The 12,260-nt window shown below is 38.1% G+C and overlaps 1 protein-coding gene across 2 annotated transcripts in view; it reads right to left on the reverse strand.

Annotated features, from left to right (window-relative positions):
- Window positions 1-10,166, reverse strand: part of SCAMP1 (secretory carrier membrane protein 1) — a 48,676-nt gene extending 38,510 nt beyond the window's left edge. The window contains exons 1-2 of one of the 2 annotated variants that reach the window (XM_054397468.1): window positions 10,104-10,166; window positions 1,549-1,626 (exon numbers count right to left, since the gene is read on the reverse strand). In XM_054397468.1, coding sequence (XP_054253443.1) covers window positions 1,549-1,626; window positions 10,104-10,160 — 135 coding nt within the window. In that variant the 5' untranslated portion in view covers window positions 10,161-10,166. The remainder of the gene's footprint in view (window positions 1-1,548; window positions 1,627-10,103) is intronic. The other variant, XM_054397469.1, reaches the window with a different exon arrangement.
- Between the last annotated feature and the right edge of the window lie 2,094 nt (window positions 10,167-12,260).

Consider the following 12,260-nt stretch of genomic DNA (forward strand, 5'->3'; position numbering starts at 1 on the left):
AGTCTTTAAAGGGATGCACTTCCGCTGCCTCCTCCCTAACTCCAGCCACATGCTTTTTTGTACAGGCAAAGCATGTCCTTCTCTTTCATGAAAAGCTGGTAGGAAAAGAGAGGTGGGCATATTCCTGTGAATGCATATAATTACAGAATAAATACTTCAGCATGCACAATATACAGAGAGAAGAAGGGGAGTATCATCTGAAGGTTGATTACTACTGCACTCTTCACTGAATACACACCTTTTTCTTTAAGTCTTGCTTTCTGCAAGAAAACTTGTGAAAGTTCTGTTGCTTGACAGAGTAAGAACTACTCATTCAACAGAGAGTATTTACAAATTTGGTCACATACCATAGATTATTAATTGAATCACTGTGCATTAATATAGCACATTAACTTAAAGACTTCATCCATCCACTGACTTTTTTCTATGAGTGACATCTGCAATGAGCAAGTAGAATTTTTTTATTCGTGTACTGCAGACTGTGCAAAGCTGGATAACCGTGGCTGTATACATGCAGCTTTCCACAGAGCTGCATGTTAAAATAATCATGTAAGTAATAAAATTAAAAAAAATAAAAATCAGAGTAGATCTAGATTTTTTTTTTAACAAAACCTACTGTCTTTAGAATTTATAAGGTCGATACAAAGAATTTTTGAAAATCTGAAAGATTAATCAAATAATTTGTGATATTCTGAGTCAGACAAAAAAATCTAGATACTTATTTAGTACTGTTGCTAGTTGTAAACATTCTGCCTTATACTGCTGATCCAAGACACATTCAAAACCAGGCTTCTTTCAGTCTAGCATTTTAACACTGTATGAAATCTTACTGTTGCATTGCAAATACTCATATAGCAACATTTCCAAACAGCATTACCAGATTTGCTAGAGGAAATAAGCCTACCTTGGAAAAGTACAGTATTTGAACATTTACAAATTATAGTAACAGCAATCATCCAGACATTTGGCTAATCTTGCACAAGATCTTCACTATCAGAAGTAACCACTGAGAAATGCTGTTAGAATATGAAGTTACAGTACAAATTCACTACTTCATGCCTTTTATGCCACATGTCCCCTCCCCGGTAAACTAAACCATACAGATTAGAGGTAAAACCCAGTCATATTTGTTTCACATAAACTATTCCTTTCACTGCAGCACAACTACTTATAGACTGTGGTCTCTTTTTTTTTTTTTCTTATTCTGAGCAGCATTTTCATTAACTGAAATAGAAATGAAAAGCAAGACACCGGGGATATGTGTCACACTCAATTTTTAAAACAAGTAAAATTCAGAAAAGCATAAGGGCAGACTACCAGAAGTCTTACTGTTTTGACTCCCTTTCAGAGAGGCACTCTTTCTTAACACGTCAAACCTCACGTAGGCCAGTATACCCACTGAATCCTTCATGTAATTCATGGAACTATCTATGCTCACATCTTCCATTACCTCTGCCTAGCCTGTTACATGTTTACAACATCAGTCCCAAATTTTGAAAGCATACCTCCAAATTTTGCCTAAAAAGATTAAGAAATAAATGTGCTTACTGTTATTGAATCAGAGAAAGGATTGTACTCATCTAGCCCTGGAGGAATATTTCTCGTCACTTGTGTAACGGAAGGATCCTAGAAGACAAAACAGTTCTGTAAATGTATGCAGGTGTATATAAGCAACAACACTTTTATTATTATATTATATAAAACTCAGCTTTTATTTCAACGTAATAAAGGTTTGTTTTCACTAAAAAAGCCTGCAAACCTGCACCTCTTTCTCTGTCTTCAAAATTACATCATTATCTTCTGAGCTTCTTATAAACCTCGATTAATACAGTCTCAAATAACTCCATCTGTCATACATTCGATTTCTAAGGAAAAAAAAACCCTCAGTAGAGAAGGGAAACTGCACAGTAGAACCTGTCACTATGCTGACCACATAAAACCACAACAGAAAAAAAGACTTCCAGTGTCTCACAACCCTTATGGTGAAGAACATCTTCCTAACATCTAATCTCCCCTCCTCTAGCTTGGATCCATTTCCCCTAGCCCTAAAGAAGGATGGGTGTGGTCATAAGGGATATAGTTTAACAACAAACTTGGTAGAGTTAGATAATGGGTTGCCCTTGATGATCTTAAATGTCTTTTCCCAACAAAATGATTCTATGATTCCATGATTTATATACTTTTACATTCGTATTTCCTTTAAAGACAGCTACATGTAAAACTTCTATATCAAGTATTTTCCTAATTTTTAAAAGGAAAAATACAGTAAGTGACATAATCTATGATTAAGTAAATATATAAACTATAAAACTACAGAAAACCAGAACCTATATTCTTAGAATCAGCATCTGGTACAGCATTAGCTTAGTCCTGAGAGCAGTTACTTAATCTACTGATGCAGGAATAGTATTTTCTTAATGACCATGGGCAGCTTACTTAAGATAGAAAAAAGGTGCAGACTACCTATGGTATCAGCTCTCAAATCCTGAAGGTGACAGCAAATGAGAACAGTCTGTTCCTATTATAGTCACAAATGTATTAATATAAGGCAATTAAAAAAAAATTAAGATAGGAAAATAATTGCTTTAAAAAAAAAAAAAAAAAGTGTTGTGTTTTAATAAAATTCATGTGCCTAAGCATACAGAAAAACTACCCTTCTGGTTACACACAATGATACTGATTTTGGCTAAAGCACACATTTAGCTGCAAAGCAGTATTTTAATGGTGACTGAATGAAAATCACCCTTTCTATAAGTATATACACAACATTACATACAATTCAAAATTATCTTTCCTATACTTCTCTTATACCATAATTAGTTATCTCAATAAAGCCACCTTGGTGACAATCTCCTCTACAAGTCTGCCATATTTTGAGTCGCTACACCAGACCTGAATGTGCTGTTCAAAGTACATCTCATCAGGTTTTGCATAAACTGATGGACTAATACAAGACAATGAACAGCAATAAAAACAAAGGAAAGGTCATTTAGGTGTGGTGCTTTGGGATATGGTTTAGGGGTGAACTTTGTAGAGTAGGGTTAACGGTTGGACTTGATGATCCCAAGAACCTTAATGATCCTGTGTGAAAGCGTATGTGAGCAGGAGAATGTTTGTTGTCAAAATTCAGCCATCAATCATTTGAAACACTGAATAAAAATATAATAAAAAACAGGGGAATATTTAAATTTGATATTTGAATTAGGCATTAGTTCAGTAGACTTGTCAGTACAAAATCAAAAAATATTAATTTAAAATAAAATTAATACAAAGAAGACATTTTCTATGTCAATAACAGGATGGTAGACAGTTGTATACAGCTGAAAACTTTTAACTGACTGTGATGGGTCCACCCTAGCCAGCAACGAAGCCCCCACCTACTTGCTCACTCAATGCCCTTCCTAGCAGGATGTGGGACAGAATCACTCCAAAAACAAGTAAAACTTACAGATGTCAAGAAAAAGGCAGTTCAGTAAGTGGGGAAAAATAAGAGGAAAGGTAGAAGAAAAAAAAAACAAAACCGCACAACAGAAAAAAAAACCAACCAAACTAAAAAAAAAACACTCAACAACAAAAACCCACAGTGATGCAAAAGCAATCACTCACCGCCTTCCACCAGCAGACAGATACCCAAGCCAGCCTCTGAGCAATGGTTACCTTGGAATACTCACTGCCAGCTCCAGCAATGTTACTGCTGAGCATGATGCAGCATGGACTATCTCTTTGGTCATCTGGGGTCAGCTCTCCTGCCTCTATCTCCTTCCAACCAAAGCCTACTCTACATTATTAGTGCATTTAAGTCACATATGGTTATTTCATTTGACATTTTCAAGATGTGAGTTAGTCCAAGAGATTGGAGCTCTAAGAATCCATCTTATCTTTTTTTCCTCTCAACAGTTGGGTTTCAACTTTCAAATAAGGATCTGACACTTGGAAAAGAAGACAGCCTGCCCATGAAGGATGTGTTTTTCAGTCCCACAACACTCTACATCCATCCAGATTAAGCCTCTGAAACTGCAGTTTGCACATGTTCAGTAAATGGTATAATTCAAACAGCTAAACTCCCCAGACTTCCTCCGTCTTCATGCCCAAACAAGTTGCACATGGAAAAGTTAAGTTTTAGGAAAGCTAGCAGTGTTTTGATGCAGTGTCAAACATTGCTGGTTCTATATGCTTTATTTTTTTAACTACACCAGAGCCAAGAATAAACAAAGGTCCTGAAACTACAAAAACAGCAATTAAATTGAGATTTTATATTTCACTATCCTAGTAGCACATCAGCATTAGTTTACATGTAAAGAAAGCCTTATTGCATTGTACCTACAGCAGTGTATTTTAAACCAATGGTTAAAAATCATGTACTAAAAGAAAGCATTTTCCTCTAAGGTTATACATGTAACACTTGGAGGAATTAAAGACAAAATAAAAGCTATTTCTGCACTTCTAACAATAATTAAAAAATCTGAGTTATGACTACAAGTTTTGTTTTTTTCTTCACAAATTCAAGTTTAAACATCTAAGTTATTTCATAGCCACTCACAAAATTTTCACTTTAGCACTCTAACACAATTATTGACTAAGATAGCACAAAAGTAGCCAACTGGGATTTCTTCACTTAGCTCTCAAACAGTGCCCATTATATGCCACATTATCTCATGGAAGGAGAGCTATGAAGGGTTTTGAGCTACTGAACTAGACAAATTCCCCGCCTTTGAAACTAAAATGAATTTTGGAATCTCACAAGGACAAATTTGCTCTAAAGATCGCACCAGCTCCGTCTTGCAATGGAGTGCTGGAATCCTAGCAAACCATCATCTCTATCTCACAGCTACTCTCAAATCTTTCTCCTTCCTTAGCTCTGAAATGTGTGGTAAGGTCCTCTTTCTAATGTTAAATCTCAATATATAGTGCAGCAATAGTATGAATGCAACATATGTGAACACTTCACCAAAAATTTGGAGAAAAAAAAATGCAGCTGTAACTGATACTGAGTATCTATTAAAAAACTTCAGTTTTAATACATTACAGTGCAGTTACAGCACTGATGAAGTGTACTCTTCAAAGTTAACTACGAAGTAGGACATCTAAAGAAGCCTTCCAAGACCATAATGTTCAACACTAAATTATAGAATATCTAGGGAAATCTTTAATTTTTTTAAGTCTTTAATGGAAACCAGGTACTAAAGTGAGAAAAATATTCACATGTTATATCCTTTAATAATTTAAACACAGACTACTTAATTAGGTATATTTTATAGTCATACAAAAGAATTAAACTCTGTTATGCATGTAGGTACACAACACAGCAGAAACACTTTAAGTAATTAGGGTCTTGAGCCTTCAAAAGTAACTAAGATTTCGCTTTCTTCTTTTAAATTTCTACTACTTCAGTTTCACTTGAGAAACCAAGGTGTAAACTGCACAGATTTTCCTGCGACACAAGGCAGTCATTTGCACTATTAGCTTCAGCATCAAATCTCCAGGTTGTATTTCCTGCTAAACCAGACAGAAGGTTAATTTGGGCTCATGTGAGTCCGATTAAGTGTAATGTCAAACTTATGACTGGAACTGCCTCTGTAGTAAATTTAAGCTCTGACATATACTTAGCTCTGGTGACTCAAGTAATCCTGTGACTTCAGTAAGAGCAATTCAGGTTCCTAATGCCATTTGTAAATATCTTAGAACATCTCAGACATCCATAAAAGAATGGCAGTCATGACAGAACATATATGTGTTGTTTTGAAGCAACAAATCAAAGCTAACCACAGCTTGGGTACATAATCCCAACCAAAGAAACTACTCACATGATCAACACTACATACATTTGAGTGTAACTGTGTCCTTCTATACTAAAGCTGAACAATACATAGGCCACTACATTTTATCCACATCCACATCATCATTCCACTTCATCCACATCATCACTCCACTTCATCCACATCACATTGGTTTGGCTTTTAGCTGAAGGTCACCATTCACATTTACAGAGAAATGTATCTTAGTTTTCAATCCTGCTACTGTTTCTGTAGTATCAAATACCTGCACTTGCTCAAAGCTCTAAACACATCAGATGAATCAACCCAACAGAATTCATCACAAAATTCAATTTTTAAAGGCATGATTCCACGCTCGTAAGTAAACATTTCACGTGTTTGGATGACTGTAACACTCATCCCTCAAATATTTTACAGTCAGCCAAGCCACAAATGTCTGTGAAATTCATAGCTCCACTTAAAAAACCAGAGAAATTTCTTCTTAGTAGCGGTATTATTCACTGATGGAAAAAAAAAAAAAGGAAAGGGGCAAAAAAAAAAAACCACAAACAAAAGAACTCCCCAAAAGCCCCAGAGAAAAACTCCCAAAAACCCCAAAGAACCAACACATTTTTATTGTAAACAAATAGCTGAATTGTGTCAGAGTATATTAAATTGACATTGGATTTTTGGAAACTGCTGTTTCAGAATCTCTGTATCTGTATCACCTCCTAGAAGAGAGGTCTACAACTTGCTCCATCCTGTGCTTCGGTCACAAGAACCTCATGCAATGCTAGAGGCTTGGGGCAGAGTGGATGCAAAGAGGCCTGGAAAGAGGCCCAGCAGAAAAGGACCTGGGGTGCAGGCTGATGGCTGGCTGAACATGAGCCATGAGCCAGCAGTGTGCTCCAGTGGCCAAGAAAGCCAAAAGCATCCAGGCCTGGATCAGGAAGTGTGGCCAGTAGGAAAAGGGAAGCACTGGTGAGACAACACCCTGAAACTGTGTTCAGTTTTGGTCCCCTCACTATAAGAAGGACATTGAGTTGCTGGTTCTGAGAAGGACAAAAAAGCTGGTGGTCTAGAGGATAAGTCTTATGATAAGTAGCTGAGGGAACTGGGGTTGTTTAGTCTGCAGAAGAGAAGGCTGAGTTTCTGCAACTACTAGTGACGTAGGTGTTGCTCCCTTCTTCCAAGTAACTAGCAAGAAAAAAAAAAAGCACAAGGAGACATACATTAGAAATTTGCCTTCGTTTTGCCACACAAAATTTACTTCACACTTGTTTAGTCTGTTCAAGAATAAATTGTCAGGGGCTTTAAGGATGCCCAAACCCCTCTTAGGTAGTCAGACATGCATCATCACTAAGGACTTGCCTGGTCATCACAGGATTGCCGTGCTTTCACTGAACCTGATCATGACCTAGACCTGACTTTCCAGCTTGGGTCAGACTTGCCTCCCCTCTACTATGGGCTTATCTAGCACTAGCTAGATTTGCTTGAGCACAGTTACTCTGAGTGATGTGAGACTGCACCGTTTGTTAGTCAGAACTTTACAAGTGTGAATTCATACTCACAAGTTATGACAAGTGCTTTTCAGTGAAAGAAATTAAATAGCTTTCATTATTAGTCTGCTTTCATTAATCATAATTGAGATCATATCAAATGCGTATTTCTTCACAATGCTGATACATCAAATTAGAGCAGGATTATCATGTCTTCATTTGCATGACATGGACGCATTTTCTTCTGCACAACTTTCAGAATTTGTGATTGACAGGTTTTTAATGCTAGAATAATGTTTGTTGCACTATCTCACGTCTTTCAACCTAAAATATCTCTTGGTTTTATTGGTACTGCATCCAGAGCACTTTACAGAGGAATACTATGAGTTGAAAAGTATACCAGCCTTTGGGTTTGGTTCAAGTTTGTGGGATTTTTAAAAGAATTTTTAAAAAAGGAAAAGAAAAAGTTAAGTAGCCGCTGCCTCAAAATCAACATTTTATAATCAGTTACCCAAATTAAATTTACTTCCAGTAGATAACAGAACAGAAACATAATTCGATTTTAGGTTTCCAAAAGAATTAACTACCAAAACCACTAAGCAAGCTATATGTTTCTACTCTATCTTTATCCTCGCAGAGAGTAAGTTTATTTGATCTGCTATCAAAGAATAATCTCTGCTGAAATCTTTATTATTGAAAGGCATGAGAACGGTCACAGGAAACCTCAAAAATAGATCACAATGAGTGAAAACAAAGCATTTAAGAAAAACAAGGAACTGTCTTTAAACCTTGGTAACAACTCTTCAGAGTAATGCAACCCCCTCCTTTCTTTGCCATAACTACTTTGTGATTTTGTATTCGCACAGGACATGCTTACAAAAGTAAGGAAAAGAACTAATCACATCATACATACAATTATCAAGCAAAGACAAAAATATGAGTATATTTGCATAAAGTGTTCAGATAACATGACCTAAGTTGTTAGAGTCTGTCTGGAAATACTAGTTCCATGTGTAAAGTATTTTAAAACATAGAGGAAATGTAAAAATGCAGTGGGTATCACAATACATATGGATTTCAAAGCTGTTATGCCAACAAGATGGCAGTCAAGGTTTGTCTTACATATGAGGCTCTCTGCCCCTTCAAGTTAAACATGTGAATGAGTAAAGTTATGCCAAATTACCTTTTGTGGGCAGTGGTCATGACAATAGTTTGCAAAGACTGAAGTGAAAAACACCTCCAAAAAAAAGTGAGCAGCTTTCCTAATCTGACTTCTGCAAATAGAAGAAATCCAGGACTATGTTTAACAGTGCACTTCTAGTAACCGAGAAGCTGTCTTTCATTGTGATGCACTGCAGATGAAAAGTACAATGTGGATTCTACCTGACAGCTACAATGGAAGTCTTTCCCTAAAAAGAAAACTGGAATAAAGTTCTGCACTTTAAGCAGTGTTTTCATAATGGAAATAAGGTTGACGTAGACCCCTAGCTGAGATCTCAGAAACAGTATGCAGGTAAAGTTACCTGGGCTGATGAGCAAAGGAAGGGCAACTATACCGCTTCCAACACACCTACCACTCTGGGTATTTATACACAATATAGTCTACATGCTATTTTCATAATTACTACAAGAAGTGAGAAAAAGTATCATGTATTTTTGTTGCTGAGGACACATTCTAGAACAATGACACATTTCCAGTACTTGGTGCCAAAAGGTATTTAAAAGAACAGTGCTCACTGCCATTGGTGCCAGTCCAAACTATTGTTGGCAGTAACCTCAACTCCAGGGCTGCTGTTCATCTGGAAGGTCAGTGCACTGTGAACACCACCAAGTGAAAACACAGAAATATTATGAACTAAATTTTATGCCCATAGAAACAAATATAACAATTCTGACAGACTCCAATGAATAAATATCAGTAACTATGCTTCCACCAGCTACCTGCACAGAAGCATGCTTGAAATGTGACAGTTCAGTTTTTAAAGGCTTAAATATATCAGCTGGCATCCTAAACTCTCTGTCATATGTGATTTAAAGTGTCATCATGAAATGAAATAAGGCAAAAACAAGTTCAGTAAGATTATTAAAGTAAGTAGCTCCCAATAAATTAGTTGAGCTTGATTCAAATAGTGAAGAAAGAGACAAGACAGGGAGGAAACATCCAAAGAGGTCAGTTCATTCTGACAGCTAAAAACAAAACCACAGATGGAGGAACAATTCTCAGCTGTATAACAGGTCCATAGTGCAAAACCTAAAACGTTTAGAATACAACACAGCATTTCAAGATGCACAGTAGAAAATTTATGCCTAGCCATCAGTAGTGTCCTGTACACTTCAGAAATATGTTAAGAAGAAAGTAAGCTTGACGGGGGCAGGGAGCAGGGTAGAGAGGGGGGCAAAGGAGTAAATTCACAGACCTTAACTATCTGGGAAGGAAAAAAAAAAAAAGTAGCAGTATTATACACACACAAAGTTACCGCCAAAATAATTTTTTTTCTTCAAATAATGCATCTGAGAGGTGATAGGAGTCATCTTCGCAGAGAAGCAAGCACGAAATCCTGAACTTGTGAAACGGCTGTGCGTGTTTTCAAAGCTTCTCGAAACGCTGCTTATTTTAAAAGCCTCTCGGAGCCATCATGCCCTAAACCTGACAGAGTCCAGCTCCCTCCGGCGCTGCTGGCCTGCGACACCGGACTCGCCACCCACTCCGAGGCCAGCGCTACGCCGCAGCGTGGGCCTTTCCTCACCTCCCGTGTCAGCGAACCGCCCCCAAGCAGGCGCCTCTCCCTCTGCCGCGACACTGAGTGCGGCTCACGGCCGCCCACTGTCCCCTCCCCACCCCCAGCCTCACCTTGAAGGGGTTGTTGAGGTCTGGGTCAGCGAACGGGTTGCTGTCGAAGTCCGACATGGCGGGGGCAGGCGGACGCTGCGATCACTGCGTAGCGGCTCTTCCCCTGCGGCGCCCCTGACGCTCGGCGGCTCACGGGCAGGACCCCACCCCCCGCCACGCCGCTGTCACCAGCCGCTGCGGCCGGGGCTCAAGCCCGCCCACTCCACCCCCGCCCAGCCACGGAGCGCCCACCTTCCAAAATGGCCGCCCCGGAAGGGAGGTTACGGGGCGGAGCGGCTCTGGAAGGGTGTTGGGGGGGGGTGTTCATTTCTGGGGCGGGACGAAGCAGGGACGGGGAGAGACGACGGCTGAAAGAGTCCATTCATCGTGCGAGAGAGGGTTAAAGACGTGCTGTTGGCCTATCGCTGTCGCTCTTTCATCTGAAGTGATGGAGCGTGACGTGGTAACATGTTCTGTCCCCGCGCCTCTCAGCTCCAGCCAAGAGCCATGGGGCAAGCGAGCTCGGGGCATCCTGCCTAATGGTCAGCTCGGCTCGACAGCTGGAAGGGGCTTGCGGGCGTTGCCAACGGCAATGGCGGGAGCAGGGTGCCTTCTCTCAGTGGTGCCCGGCCGGGCAGTTCCGAGGGCCGCCCCCGTTTGGTAACTGTGTCTCGGGGGAACTCGGTACTGTGCGGACGGAACCCAAACGGTGGAGGTGCGTGGCTTCCGCCTCTGCGCCCCACTCACAGTCGGTCAGGATGGGCTGTCTCGTAGGGAAAAGTACATGCACATTCAAGGTAACAAGGCTTCCAATTTGAGGCTTATTTGTTTGAGCACGAATTTTACACTCTTGTTCTCTTGTCGTGTTGGCATGGTAAGTGTCTTGCCAAGTTTATGGCTTCTCAGATGTCTTGCACAAAGGTTCAAGAAGGGCTGTATGTCGTGTATGGCTATGAACTATGGTCACAAAATTGTGCTTCCACAGGCGGACGTGTTCAAAGGGCTTTTTGTAAACATTGAACCATTTTGAACATCTTGAAAGACTTTTCAAATGCTTGTTCAGAAATACACTGGGTTGAAGAACCCAGTCTGAATGATGCAAATAAATGGGAGCAGTTGTTCACAGCACTGAAGACCCTTTTGTTCAGAGCTATGGTTTAAATCTGAAATCTCATATATTTGGTACCAACAGTCTACACTGATGCAACATGCTTTGTGGGAAATATCTCTCTTTATATTATATCTCTCTTTATATTATATCTCTCTTTATATTATATCTCTCTTTATATTATATCTCTCTTTATATTATATCTCTCTTTATATTATATCTCTCTTTATATTATATCTCTCTTTATATTATATCTCTCTTTATATTATATCTCTCTTTATATTATATCTCTCTTTATATTATATCTCTCTTTATATTATATCTCTCTTTATATTATATCTCTCTTTATATTATATCTCTCTTTATATTATATCTCTCTTTATATTATATCTCTCTTTATATTATATCTCTCTTTATATTATATCTCTCTTTATATTATATCTCTCTTTATATTATATCTCTCTTTATATTATATCTCTCTTTATATTATATCTCTCTCTATATTATATCTCTATATTATATCTCTATATTATATCTCTATATTATATCTCTATATTATATCTCTCTTTATATTATATCTCTCTTTATATTATATCTCTCTTTATATTATATCTCTCTTTATATTATATCTCTCTTTATATTATATCTCTCTTTATATTATATCTCTCTCTATATTATATCTCTCTCTATATTATATCTCTCTCTATATTATATCTCTATATTATATCTCTCTTTATATTATATCTCTCTTTATATTATATCTCTCTTTATATAACTTAAAGAAAAAAATGGGTTTGGGGCAGGTCAAACTGAAAGAAACTGCTTGATAGTAAAACTGACCTTTAAACTTTCAGGGATTTTTTATCCTATGATAATCCTAGGGTAACTGTGGGGCACACTATCCATTGGTTTGTTTTTGGGTTTGTTTTTTTTTTTTTTTAAGGTTAACTCAGAATGTAAAAGCTTTTATATATTTTAATAGCTCTACATATATCATTACTCTGACCTGACACTGGCAGTCATTACAGTGGTGGTATTTTGTCAAGAAGTCAGGAAAAATCCTATGTCTA

This window comes from Indicator indicator, chromosome Z (assembly GCF_027791375.1).
Source record: "Indicator indicator isolate 239-I01 chromosome Z, UM_Iind_1.1, whole genome shotgun sequence".
Lineage (NCBI taxonomy): Eukaryota > Metazoa > Chordata > Aves > Piciformes > Indicatoridae > Indicator > Indicator indicator.